This window comes from Triplophysa rosa, linkage group LG5 (assembly GCF_024868665.1).
Source record: "Triplophysa rosa linkage group LG5, Trosa_1v2, whole genome shotgun sequence".
Taxonomy (NCBI): domain Eukaryota; kingdom Metazoa; phylum Chordata; class Actinopteri; order Cypriniformes; family Nemacheilidae; genus Triplophysa; species Triplophysa rosa.
In genome coordinates, this window is record NC_079894.1 from 10,660,613 (window position 1) to 10,675,580 (window position 14,968).

At 45.2% G+C, this 14,968-nt stretch overlaps 1 protein-coding gene across 5 annotated transcripts in view; it reads right to left on the reverse strand.

Annotated features, from left to right (window-relative positions):
* LOC130554903 (uncharacterized) overlaps positions 1 to 14,968 on the reverse strand; it is a 52,090-nt gene that overhangs the window by 15,252 nt on the left and 21,870 nt on the right. For 3 of the 5 annotated variants that reach the window (XM_057334794.1, XM_057334793.1, XM_057334792.1), the window contains exon 1: positions 3,675 to 3,741. The exons of 1 other annotated variant lie outside the window; for it this stretch is intronic. In XM_057334794.1, the coding sequence (XP_057190777.1) occupies positions 3,675 to 3,717 (43 nt within the window). In that variant the 5' untranslated portion in view covers positions 3,718 to 3,741. Of the gene's footprint in view, positions 1 to 3,674; positions 3,748 to 14,968 lie in introns of those variants that run through there. One more of the 5 variants, XM_057334790.1, reaches the window with a different exon arrangement.

Here is a 14,968-nt window from a genome sequence, read left to right on the forward strand (position 1 = left end):
TTACCAAGGTTGCTCGATGGATCGTAGTATACTCGCTTAAAAAGAGAAACAGTTAGCACACAAGACAAACAAGAGGCAAGATGATATTCCACAGTGTGAACAGAAAGCAAGCTAACACGCTATTGCTATGCTAACGGCGTTAAGTTAACTATCACTTTTGGTTTAGACTCTTCCAAGTAAATAACAGGAACAGGGATTATTGAGATATCAGGATAAATTAGCAACGACAATAATAATTAACGATAATAAAATACACTAATATTAGAGCGAAGTGGTAAGCGCACTGATACAAACAAGCTGCCGGCAGCGATGCAGGAAACAGGAAGCAGGAAACAGGATCCAGGAAAAACATTAACTTGCCTTTATCTTGAAATGTCAGTTATACAGATTCATTTCTTACTTAAAAAAAAAAAGATTTTCATTGAATGTTCTTAGTTTAGATTAACTTTTTTTTTTTCTACGGGCAAACAAGGTGACCGCGCGGGCCCTGGGTCGGGCGATGTCCACTCTCGTGGTCCAGGAGAGGCATCTCTGGCTCAACCTGGCGCAGATGAGCGACGCAGAGAAACTTCGCTTTCTCAACGCGCCCATCGCGCAAGGTGGGCTGTTTGGCGACACTTTCGAGGACTTCTCACAACAGTTTTCAACAGTGAAGAAGCAGACGGAGGCGATCAGCCATATCCTACCCCGCTGCGACTCGGCCGCCTACAGGCCTTCGAGATCCCGTGCGGCGTCTGCTCCCCAGCAGCCCCGGCCCTCTCCGATGCCAGCTCCGGCGCTCCCTACCCAGGCGGCCCCCCGGAAGAGGACGTCGTAGAGGAGACCGCCACCCTGTCAGCAACCGTCGCAGAAGAAGCGTCCCTGACGGGAAGACCCCAGGGAGGTCAAACATCATCAGGCCCGACCGCAGTCATTACATCGCTAGTCGGTCGATCCGGGACGGTTCCTGTCCCATCCCCTCCGGGGGCCTAGCGCCCACTTTCTCACAAAAAGAGTTTCCAATCTCCCTGGGTGTTTCTTACAGCTGCTCTCACCCTCTGCAAGACGGTGTTCGGCAACTCGACGTTGCGTCTTGGCGAGACGCAACATCGAATATACATTGCAGCACTCTCAAATCGACGGTGCGTGGAGCTGCATCGCCAGGCAGGAAAACCAGCAGAGCCGGGGGTCCCCCCTCGGCGAGAAATCCGCACTGCCAGCCATTGAACCACCCCCCGGGGGATCGATGAAGCAGATCGTACCCTTAGTCACCCTGTCTCGGTCAGCATTGGGCTGCAGTGCACTGCACCGCCCCTTCCCCAACGTTCGCGGCTGGATACGTGGTACCTTGGGTCTGAGCGCGGCTCCAAGCAGCGCCCGGCCCTGGTGCCGTATTTCCCGGAAGTGCATGATGAACTCAGTAAGAGTTTTCGGCTCCCCCATTTCGGCGAGTTCCCGTCAAACCTGTTCCCTCGCCCTTATTTCCCTCGATGGTGAGGCAGCTAGAGGCTACGTCGAGGTGGAGCGTGCCGAAGCGGTACATCTGTGCCTGTGCCGTAGCGGTACATCTGTGCCCGAGAGAGGTCGACCTAGACTCCCGTCCAAAGCGTGTATGTTTTCGGCATCTCTGGTGTCGAAGGCTTACACTGCTGCGGGCCAAGCTGCCTCCTCTCTCCACGCCATGGCCATCCTGCAGGTCCACCAGGCCAAGGTGTTGAAAGAGCTCCACGAGGCTAAGACCGACCCAGTGCTTATGCAGGAACTCCGCACCGCCACTGACCTCGCCCTATGGGCGACCAAGGTGACCGCGCGGGCCCTGGGTCGGACGATGTCCACACTTGTGGTCCAAGAGAGACACCTCTGGCTTAACCTTGCGCAGATGCGTGACACCGAGAAAGTCTGCTCATTGCGCAAGGGGGGCTGTTCGGCGATACTGTCGAGAACTTCTCCCAGCAGTGAAGAAGCAGACGGAGGCCATCAAACACATCCTGCCCCGCCGCGACTCGGCCGATCCCGTGCGGCGTCTGCTCCCCAGCAGCCCCGGTCCAGCCCCCCCACCCAGGCGCCCCCCCCCCGGAAGAAGACATCAAGGAGGAGAGCAGGCACGTATTTTGACATGATGTGTGATGCACATAGGTTCACGTGAAGCACTGAACACGTATTTTGAATTACAGCTTCCCCTGAAGAGGAGGCACCGATCACAGCTGAAGTCTGGTGCGACTTAGAGCGGTGGAGCGAACACCCACGTGAGCGGGGAGCGGAAATTCTCACCGCTCAGCTCCGCTCACATGCTCTGCTATCGATATATGCTGCCTTTCCAAACAGCGCGTGAGCGTGCAATGATCCCAGACAATTAAATCCAGGTATACTAATCGTACACAACAGGTGCGTTTGTAGAACCATATTATCCAAATCATGATTAGCGGGATTAGGTCATCTCGGATATCTCATTTGATCTTGGATGTAGTAAGCGACGTACAAAGAACAGGCCCCTGGCAATAAATACACACAAAGTAATTGTGTGGGAAGTTCTGGCTACAGAGTGCTTCCCTGAGTCTTTTGCCAATGCACCTTATATACCCAGATGAAACAAAGAGTCACAAATTCAATGGTCATTGTGGAATTTAGTTTGTTTGGTTTCTCGTGACTGAAGAGAGCATCAAATGGGATCTCAATCTATCTGTAAACAATATTCCCTGAGAAAGCCACACCTCTTAGAGGAGTGCAGTTTATGTCCTAAAGTTAAAAAGCTCGAATACACTCTTTGTTAGGTTTGAAGGAATTAGACCCTTTTACCCATCGCACCACAACCTTTAAAATGATACCAAACATGATGTTCATGTCTTCACAACATGACAAAAAATTATATAAACAGCATTAAATGTGTAAGCACATTTCCAGTGGTCAGGGCCTGAAGAGAGAGTGGAGGAGAGAGGTGTTATTAGAAGAGGGGGTTCAGTTCCTAGGTATCAACAACCCCTAGGGAGAGGGCAGGATATCATTCCTCAGGATCTAGCAAAGAATGTGGGTTTTATTGCTTTATGATACACCCCCCAAAGTTTCTCCTGTTGTATGTTGCAACTTCACAACTACACCCAGTGCTGATTACTTCGCCAGCTGCCTTGCAAGAGCAAACAAAAGATTATAAAACTAGCTTTCCAGAATGATAGATTTACAAAAGGCAGCAAAGCTGAAAAGATGAATATAGCACAAGAGTAGACCATTAAGATCATAATATCACAACAAAACATTACTTAAACTTTGGGTTTTGGGCCCATAACACAACAAAATCTATACACTTAAATACATACTAGGGATGGGCACGAGTACCTGAGTACTCTGATGTGACAGCAATGATCGATCATGAAAACGATGAACTTTTGGGTCTAAAAATACATTGTTTATTAAAGTTTATTTTCTTTCGCTCTGGTTGTTTATGCTGGCATTTTGGGCGGTTTGCTGAAATTTGATTGGTTGCGTTGCGAGAGTTTGTGGTCCAGAACACTGTTGCCAGAGTCTCAATTTTCCCGCACAATTGGGCTATTTTGAAAATGCAAAAAAAATTATGCAGCCGCGGGTTGTTTTTTTGGGCTACTCTCATAATGTACTGCGGCCACCAAAATGTTTATTTATAAGCAAAGTATGATTGTTAATTGATCAGTTTCTTAATGTGTATTCATACTCGGAATAAATACCTGGCAACTCAAGGACCGGACCCGTTCTCAAAAGTGTGGGCATCGAGCCTCCGACAGGTACCGTGCAGGGAGGGGCACGGGAGCTCAGCTGAACAGAAGAAACAATGCATCCGAATTATGTTTGTACCAATGTTTCTGACTAAGGTGTATGTCTCGTTGCACAATGAAACAAATCACGTGTGATTGTACCAGTGGAGCAGCAGTTGAGCAACAGTTTACGCAGCGCTATACCCAGTCTCGAACAACTAAAACATTGGGGTGCTTGTATGCGTACAAATGCAATAAATTTAGCCATGCTTATTTCTTAAGCATGTTAACAAAAACTAGATGAAATGATGCATGAGGGGAGAACAGACGAGCACTTCTGCATCTCTTAATGTTTCTCCTCAGCAAATTTCAATTCAATCATCACTTTTTTAAGCCATCAGGTGTAGAAGGAAGCTGTCAGTTCACCGGAAATGGCTGAGCTGGCTTATCAAAAACCAGGAAGAAACCGCGCATATAGTCTGTGACTTTCAAAGGATGTGGACTTTGAGGGTGAGGACTCGGCTTTAAAGAATGCAAGCCTCTGAAGTCCACAAAGTAAACTGAAATGAGATGATCTAGCCTTATGGAGGATTTCCAGGGCATGTCACCTAAAGTTTTGAATGAGGTGCACAGGTGCACAATGAATCTTGGGAAAACCGAGGCTGTTAAAGATCCATTCATTCTGTCCTTCTCATTTTGAGGCTGCATTTGATGCAATCGGTCTTACATTTACATTTAGTCATTTAGCAGACGCTTTTATCCAAAGCGACTTACAGATGAGGGAAACAATGGAAGCAATTGGAACAACATATGGACAACAAAAAGCATAAGTGCAATAAAAGAAAATTGGTCTCACATAGCCTAACAGTGTACAGAGCCAAGTATTTTTTTTTTTTTTTTAAAGAGTAGAAAAGAGATAGAAGTCAGAACTGATCAGTCAGGTGTTGACGGAAGAGATGTGTTTTCAGACGGTTCAAAAAGATGGCTACAGAATCTGCTGATCTTGTAGCAGCGGGCAGATCATTCCATAAATGTGGAACCGATCCCGAGAAGGTACGTGAGAGAGATTTTGTACCTTTTTGGGATGGCACCACAAGACGTCGTTCGTTTGCAGAGCATAGGGATCTGGCGGGTATATAAGTCTGTGTTAGCGAGTGAAGGTAAGGGGGTGCCAAATCAGTGGTGGTCTTGTAGGCCAGGAGCAGAGTCTTGAATTTGATTCAAGCGACTATAGGGAGCCAATGTTACTTAGTGAAGAGAGGAGTGACGTGCGCTCTCTTCGGTTCATTGAAGACCACTCTTGCCGCCGCATTCTGGATCACCTGTAGAGGTTTGGTTGTGCAAGCTGGAAGTCCAGCCAGTAGCGCATTGCAGTAGTCCAGTCTGGACAGAACAAGAGCCTGGACTAGGACTTGCATAGCATGCTGGGATAGGAAAGGTCTAATTTTCCTAATGTTGTAGAGGATGAATCTACAGGACTGAGTGGTGCTGGCAACCTGATCTGTGAAGTTTAGCTGATTATCGATCACCACTCCCAGGTTTCTGGCCGTTCTGGAAGATGTGATGGTTGATGAGCCCAGTTGAATGGAGAAGTTGTGATGACTCTTTGTGTCGGCCGGGAGTATAAGCGGTTCTGTTTTAGGAAGGTTGAGCTGCAGGTGATGGTCGTTCATCCAGAGCGAGATGTCGGCTAGGCATGCTGAAATGCATGCAGAAACAGTCGGATCGTCAGGCTGAAATGACAGGTGGAGTTGTGTATCATCCACATAGCAGTGATAGGAAAAGCCATGTTTCAGAATGACAGAGCCTAGGGATGTCATGTATATAGAAAATAGCAACGGACCAACCACTGAGCCCTGAGGCACCCCTGTGTCGAGATGTGGGGACTCAGAGACCTCTCCTCTCCAGGATACTCTAAATGACCTACCTGTGAGGTAAGACCTGAACCATTGTAGCACCACTCCAGAGACACCCATAGCCTTGAGGGTCGACAGGAGTATGTGGTGCCTAACAGTGTCAAAGGCAGCAGACAGCAGACATATCCAGTAGGATAAGTACTTGAAATGCAGTGTTCACATTGGGCCACAGCTACAGAAACAAAGTCAAGAGAATTTACCAATTTAACGTTAATCTACATGAGCATCAAGTTCACTCATGGTCATAGAATAAATGTATTTGATAAAAAAAACATTATGTGAGTCAAGTAACAAGAAAGATCCATATTTTCACGTGCAATCTGATAATCATACCATTTTTGTGAAACTAGATTTGATTTGTAAATAGGCTAAGGGCTGGCAGCCATCTTGTGAACAAGCTCCATTGCCCTTGGCCATGCTGCTGCTGCTGGATCCATTTGTGGTCTGGTATTCTGTAATGATGAGAAGTCGGGTAGGATTCAAATGCAAGCAGGTTTAATGTGAAAGTAACAGCCAGGTGCACACAATCAGGGCTGGGCAATATAAAACAGGACAAAATGGCAGACAAAGCACAAAATGGAGGACAAACCAAACAAGACACTGACAGGTATCGTGACAGCAAGAGAGAGATCCTTTTTGTTGGTCTCTCGACGTTGTGTCGAGACAGAATGGGGTTTGAACTTGAGAACCTATCATCTCTGATTGTACTTCTAAAAGGCCAATGAACTTGGCGAATGGCATGGCATGCCAGTCTCCGCCCGTGCATACGGGTATAAGAGGAAGATGGCTTGCGCATTCATTCACCTTTTGTTCTTCGGAACCTGCGAGGCATTAAATGCTGAGCGTTAACTCTCTGAATCTCTCTACTGGACTTTCTACGACACAGAGCAGCGGACTCATCCTCTTGTGTGCGACTTGCCCTGGGCGTTTCGGTAGTGGACCTAGGTGTCTATTAGAGCAAATTTCCCTAAAAGAGCTAAAATTTCCTATTTCACAACAGTTCTCGGTGGTGAAGAAGCAGACAGAGGCCATTAAGCATCTTTCCTCGCCGCGACCCGGCCGCCTTCAGGTTGTCGAGGTCCCGGCCAACGTCTGCTCCCCAGCAGCCCTGTCCCTCCCGCCATGGCTCCGGTGCCCCCTAATCAGGTGGCCCCCCGTGGACGGAGAGCATCGCGGAAGAGAGCATCGACTCCCCGTCAGTAGCCGCCCTGATGGGGACGGCCCAAGGAGACCCAGGACATCGGGCACGACTCCAGCCACAACACTAGGGGCGGTCCCCGTCCCATCTCATGCTGGGCCCTTTTCAGGGCCTGGCGCCCACTTGTCTCAAAAAGAGTGTCCTTTCTCCCTGGGTGTGTTTTTTCCAGCCTCAACTTGACATTGTGTCATGCCGATCTCTTTCAGTAGAGCGCAGCCTTAACTCGATGTTGCGTCATGCCGATCTCGCAGCCTTCAGCACTCTCCACTCAAGGTAAGTCAGCAGAAGCGCCCGCTTCCCCGGGGCCCCGCCCCGGCAAGACTGCCGTTCTGTCAGCCACAGAACCTCCCCCCATGGGGATGATGATGCAGATCGCTCCCTAGTTCATCTGTCTTCTGTCTGGGGGCGTGGTTAAAGCTCCCCAGCCCGTCGTGTTGGCTAGTGAGGATGATACATCTCGGCTACGCGATCCAGTTCGCCAGACGCCCGCCAAGGTTTCGGGGATTCTGTTTACCTCTGTTCGAGGCAAGAATGCTCCCATACTTTAAGCCGAGGCCATCCCTCCAGCCGAAGGAAAAATTTGTGTTTGTGGGCCAAGAATACAAGTACAAGGTCCTGCCCTTCGGCCTGGCCCTGTCTCCCCGTGTCTTTACCAAGGTCACGGATGCTGCCCTTGCTCCCCTCTGGGAGCAGGGAATGCGTATTCTAAACTATCTCGATGACTGGCTCATCTTAGCACACTCGCGAGATCTGTTGTGTACGCACAGGGACTTTGTGCTCCGGCACCTCGACCGACTGGGCCTCCGGGTCAACTGGGACAAGAGCAAGCTCTCCCCTGCACAGAGCATCTCTTATCTTGGTATGGAACTAGACTCTGTCACCATGACAGCGCACCTTACCAACGAGCACGCCCAGTCAGTGCTGAGTTGTCTGAGACCATTCAGGCGACCACCAGCGGTCCCACTGAAACTCTTTCAGAGGCTCCTGGGGTATATGACATCCTCGGTGGTGGTTGTTCCGCTTGGGTTGATGCATATGAGACTGCTTCAGCACTTGCTCCAGAGTCGCGTTCCCTGGAGAGCGTGGCACAGTGGCACGAGACATATTTTCATCACGCCTCATTGCCGTCACACCCTAGCACCTTGGACAGACGTGTCCTTCCTCCGAGCCGGGGTTCCGCCTGCAAAGCCTGCAAAGCATCTGCTCTCCTTCATCTGGCGAGTCAGTGCGCTATTCAGCCTCCCTACTTCCCCCATCGGGCGAAGTACAAGCATCCCATCCATCACTAAGCACTTCTTTGGTTTACGGGCCCGGGCGGAGTGGCCCGTATACCAAGCCCAGTATAGGCAGAGTTATCCCTCACGAGGTGAACCCGTATACCTGAGCTAGTGCTCCACACGTAGTGACTACCCCCTTGGGTCATTCCGTTTGACTTTCCTCACTCTTGGTTTCCCTGTTGGTGAACCTGTGACCTCCCCTCGGTGGACTCCACCACTTCTGTGCACCCCTGGTTTGGGCCCCGCACTATTACTCCCATGAGATCTCCCCACTGGTGAGACCGTGTAGGTATTCCACGTAACACCTCCCTACGGCAGGATGTGGTCTCCGTAGCGTTCCCCCTCAGGCGAGGGTGTAGCGCTTCCCAGTGTTCCTTACGATGCCGTGCGGCAATCTTGTATCTAGAGTAAGAAGGCCACCGCCTGTACGGCCGTTGGTAAGAGCCTCTCATCGTTGACACACTTGAACTGATCCATTACTACACCACAGGAGGGTTACGATTCATGGTAGCGCTCACTTGTGACTCGCCCAGGCCAGTCAGTGTCGCTCCACAGGAAGTCATGACGCAGCTTAGCGCCGTGGCGTTTCGTATAGGGACCCCATTCTGTCTCGACACAACGTCGAGAGACCGACAGAAAGGGAACGTCTTGGTTACGACTGTAACCTCTGTTCCATGATGGAGTGTCCTTCATGCCACAATGCTTTACCATCCGCTGCAGCGACCGGGAGGTGCCTCTCAGGTTCCTCAGCCCAAAGGGTTAATGAATGGGCGCCATCTTCCTTTTATACCTGTATGCACGGGGCGGAGACTGGCATGCCATGCCATTCGCTAAGTTCATTGGCCTTTTAAAAGTACAATAGGTTCTCAAGTTCAAACCCCATTCTGTCTCGACACAACGTTCCCTCCACCAGGGAACAGAGGTTACAGTCATAACCGAGACGTTTTCAACTATTTTTTCTATTTACAGGCTACATAACTGTTACATTATTGCTTACAGTTGGAAACGTATTTCAAAGTATTTAGATTACATTACTCCATAGTGGTATATGGAGGTTACTCGTCTTGAGTAACATCATGATTTTTCTGCATTTATTCTGTAATATCTAGTGGAATATATTTTCATATTGATTTACATAATGACATAAGCTTCCATTTTGAATTACAGATGAGCTGGGAGAAGAGATGATGAACTATGCAAAACAGCAGTGAGGACTTTTAAAGACATACAAAACCAAAACAAAATACCACTGTCGATCTCTGACCTCAAGAGTCATTTTCAAGAATTGATTTGACTGTTCTGAGATCATTTCAGTTCACTCGTAGCAAAATCCAGGCAACCAAATTTGTGTATCCAAAACATGTAAGCCAAGCCTCTGATGATGAGCACAGCAGGATTTTCCATTTAAAAACAAACACTGGAAAAAAGAGCAAACAAAAGATTATTATTATAATAGCTTTCCGGAATGATAGATTTACAAAAGGCAGCAAAGTTGAAAAGATGAATATAGCACAAGAGTAGACCATTAAGATCATAATATCACAACAAAACATTACTTAAACTTTGGGTTTTGGGCCCATAACACAACAAAATCTATACACTTAAATACATACTAGGGATGGGCACGAGTACCTGAGTACTCTTGAGGTGACAGCAATGATCGATTATGAAAACGATGATCTTTTGGGTCTAAAAATACATTCTTTAAATAAGTTTATTTTCTTTCATTCTCATTGGTTATGCTGGCATTTCGCGCGGTACGCACAAGCACCCCAATGTTTTGGTTGTTCGAGACTGCGTATAGCGCTGCTAAACTGTTGGCCAACTGCTACAATCACACGTGATTTGTTTTATTGTGCAACGAGACATGCACCTTAGTCAGAAACATTGGTACAAACATAATTTGGATGTCTACCACCGCTATATTTTTCCTCTTCTGTTAAGCTGAGCTCCCGTGCCCCTCCTTGTACGGTACCTGTCGGATGCTCGATGCCCACACTTTCGAGAACGGGTCCGGTCCTTGACAGTACGCAGCGTACCGCCAGAAATCCTACTGTGCTCATCATCAGAGGCTTGGCTTACATGTTTTGGATACACACATTTGGTTGCCTGGCTTTTGCAACGAGTGAACTGAAATGATCTCAGGACAGTCAAATCAATTCTCGAAAATGAATCTTGAGGTCAGAGATCGACAGTGGTGTTTTGTTTTGGTTTTGGTTTTTATATGTCTTTAAATGGCCCCACTGCTGTTTTTGCACTAGATATTACAGAATGAATGCAGAATATGCCACTATGGAGTAATGTAATCTAAATACTTTGAAATAAGTTTTAAAGCAATAAAGCACAAATGCAATAAATTTAACCATGCTTATTTCTTAACCATGTTAAACGTAAAATAAGATGAAAAGATGCACGAGGGCAGAACAGACGAGCACTTCTGTATCTCTTAATGATTCTCCTCTGTAAATTTCAATTCAATCATCACTTTTCACACTTTTTTAAGTCATCAGGTGTAGAAGGAAGCTGTCAGTTCACCGGAAATGGCTGAGCTGGCTTATCAAAAACCAGGAAGTAACCCTGCATATAGTCTGTGACTTTGAGGGTGAGGACTCGGCTTTAAAGAATGCAAGCCTCTGAAGCCCACAAAGTAAACTGAAATGAGATGATCTAGTCTTACGGAGGATTTCCAAGGCATGTCACCTAAAGTTTTGAATGAGGTGCACAATGAATCTTGGGAGAGCAGAGGCTGTTAAAGATCCATTCATTCTGTCCTTCTCATTTTGAGGCTGCATTTGACGCAATCGGTCTTGAAATGCAGCGTTCACATTGGGCCATAGCTACAGACACAAAGTCAAGTGAATTTACCAATTTAACATTAATCTACATGAGCATCAAGTTCACTCATGGTCATAGAATACCAGCATACTGTCCCCCTCCAAAAAATGTTTAGGGGGACAGTCCTCCTCTGCCTCCCCCACTGTGATGGAAGACCCGCTCAATTCAAGGGCCAGCTCTACACAGTCCACAAATCTCCCTTGAGGATTGAAGCTGGAAAGTTGGGATCTGAGAGGTTCGTATAAACTGCAACTATAAAAAACAATGAGTGACTTATCTGGAAAGTGTGTGTCTGGAACGAGATCTAAAAAGTCCTGTGTATGGTCCTCAAGGGAGCAGGAGCCCTGGCAAAGCTTCAGTAGCCACATTGCCCTTGGTTCAAATGCAAGCAGGTTTAATATGAAAGTAATATCCAGGGGAAAACAAAGCAGAGACCAATGAACACATCACAATACAACAACACCGGACAACTGTCAAGAGAAACACTAGGGCTTAAATAGACAAACTAATCAGGGAAACAAGATACAGGTGCACACAATCAGGGCTGGGCAATATAAAACAGTACAAAATGGCAGACAAAGCACAAAATGGAGGACAAACTAAACAAGACACAAGCTGCATCTGAATTCGCTCACTTGTTCACTCATTCACTATAGCGAATGCTAAATAGTCCACTACATGGGGAAGACGTGAATGAAAATGAGTTAACAATTTTTGACACTTACGTAATATAACCTGCGTCTGACAGTACTGTTGTGGACATTCGTCATAACGCTTATGATGCACCTGTGTGACTTTATAGATGGTTTAATAAAATGGTTTAAAAAGTTCATTTTTACTTTATTTGTCACGTTTTTGTATTAGTTTTTAATAAAGAGAACAAAAAACTGTTTGCCACATTTATTTTATTACATTTATTACGTTTAATACAATTATTTATTATATTTAAAATAAAGAACCACTGTCTATACATTTATTTAAGCTGTTTATTCTCAAAAAGTAGTAAATAACTGTCAACAAGAACAAAGTATAAACGTAATATAAAGTATAAACGTGCATTCGTGGCATTAACGGTCATTCTCCACCATCTGATTGTAATCAGGCGGTTGATTCGCGCTGTATCATGGGAAATAATGAGTGAATGAGTGTACATTGGATGTACACTCAAAATCAGAATGCATTGTGGGTAAAAAGTAGTGAACGAATGTAGGGAATGAGTTGTTCGCTGAGAATTCACACAACACTACAAAATGGCAAACACCTGATATAGTGCACTATATAGGAGATAGGGGGCGAATTCAGACGCAGCTACAGACAGGTATCGTGACAGTAAGAGAGAGTTTTCAACACAATGTTTTCTATGTACAGCCTACATAACTGTTACATTATTGCTTACAGTTGTAAATGTATTTTAAAGTATTTAGATTACATTACTCGTCTTGAGTAACATCATGATTTTCAGCATTTGTTCTGTAATCTCTAGTGGAATATATTTTAACACTGATTTACATTATGACATGATTTTTCAGAGTTTGAGAGACAGCAGTGAGGTCATTTGGTAAGACCAAAACTTTCGATCCACTTTCGATCTCTGACCACAATCACTCCTTCCAAAACAGCCAGGAACCTCGGAGTCATATTTGATGAACAGCTGTCCTTCAATGATCACATTGCTGATCCTTGCTGGTCTTCCTGCAAAGGCTATCAAACCACTCCAGCTGGTTCAGAACGCAGCAGCATGCCTCATCTTCCAACAGCCCAAAAGGGCTCATGTGACACCCCTTTTCATCTCTCTCCACTGGCTACTGGTTGAAGCCCGTATCAGATTGAAGTCACTAATGCTTGCCTACAGGACTATCACTGGATCTGCACCAGCATACTTTCACACCCTCCTACACTCCTACACCCCATCAAGAACCCTGCGTTCAGCAAACCAGAGGCGTCTTGTATTGCCTTCTCATAAGGGCAGTTAATCGCTCTCCCGCTCATTCTCCTTCACAACTGTGAATACTTGACAGACAAATGAGTTAAAAAAAACTAACTAACCCTCTCTCTTTCTCTCAACAGGTATTGGTCTAGCTTTTGTTGAAACTAGTAACTTTGTATTAGCACCTATTGTATTATTGCCAGGGATGCACATAAGTGGTGCGCAGGTGCGCATGCACGACCAAAATTAAAAATGCGCTCTGTAAATAAGTTTAGAACGCTCATTTACGTACTGGTTGAAATATTTTGATGCACAATCACTGTTTTAGACCGACTAAATGTAATACTGGATTAATATTAAAATTAATATTTACTAATGTAAAAAGAAAAACAAGAAGAAATACATTATCATTGTATTTTAAGTGTACTTTAAAGTAATATAAATATAGTATTATCCCACTTTATTATTTTGTTTATTGTTCATTAAAAAGTAACTACTTTTTTACTTTTATTTTTAATAGGTACATATAATTTGTCACATTATGTGCAATGTGAGCACCAAACCGAATCTCCAGGTGCTCTCTTGAGAACCAGATAGAAAAACTTATGTGCACCCCTGATTATTGCTCCTGTATGACATATCGCTTATTGCTCCCTGAACTCTGCGTATAACGCTGCTAAATGATTAAATGTATGTATGTATGTATTTGACTGTTCTGAGATCATTTCAGTTCACTCGTGACAAAATCCAGGCAACCAAATTTGTGAATTCAAAACATTTAAGCCAAGCCTCTGATGATGAGCACAGCAGGATTTTCCTACTGAAAACAAACACTGGAAACTTTCTGAGAGCAAACAAAAGATTATAATACTAGTTTACAAGAGTTATACACTTACAAAAAACAGCGATGTTGAATAGATGACTGAAATACAACAATTGATCACTGAGATCATGAAATCATTATTAAATCATTAAATCATTTGCATACTATCCATCCTAAATAATATTAGAATTAGTATGTTCCCAAATCATAGTATGCTGAAATGTCTTCTTAAAGTACCCGGATGGTTTACTGTTTCTGGTAAAAATTAAAAAAGCAGATCCCTGGACACGCAAATGGCTAATTTGACCCACAATGCATCGCAAGAGGGCGGAGTTAAGTGACCCTTTACTGCATTAAAGGTGTGCTGAAGTGGCCGTTTTAATTATTTTATACTGTTGTCTGAGGTCTACATATGACGTTTGCGTGGTTTTTACATTCGAAAACATCAAACTCAATAAGTTATAGGCTATTTTCTACCCTGGTTTTGAGGCCAGCTGGAGAAACGCTCGGTTTTTATGGGCGGGCCGCATTGAAGACTTGGAAGTAAACGCCCCCTGCTATGATTGGATAGCAGTTTGCGTAGTAAATTTAAATTGGAGACTTCTGTGAATTTGATTAGACATGTAACAGACTTATTTCCCGGATGTGATGGCAAGTGTTACATTCCGGGAAAGCTGTGCGTATAGTTTGTATAGCTTATAGTTGTATGGTGTTTAATGATATATGACTGTACCTGTCAGCATTTGAGACTCGTCATCGCGAACCGGACAGAAGATCACCACGATTGTGGGTCTCAAATGTTACGAGAGTTTCCATGATAAATAAACAAACGGGAGACTCCCGGCCAAAACTACAGTGTTGGCAGATACGGATATGACCCAGCACCCGAAATAATAACAAAACACTTCAACACAGCCTCCATTATTCGCAAATGGTGGATAAAACCTTGAAAAATGATATATGACCTCGGTGTTCCTCCAAATATGGTAGGTAATTTGTGGGGGAATTTTTACTTTACAAATTACAGACATGGCCGATTCACACGGGATTAAGATCACAGACAACCTCTGCAATTATTACAAATGACTTGTCGTCCCCAGGTAATACTAATCAATAGCGAATAGGGAACAGGGCATATCAAGCGATCTCTTACAAAGTTATAGTGAGGCATAGTACAAATATGTTTTACTCACATAAGATTGCACAAAAGCACTGCTTTTTAATTTTTGTCTCTTTGCAAATCCAGCGTCGATCTGTGGCTTGTTCACAAAGGAATCCGCGGTAATGTTTT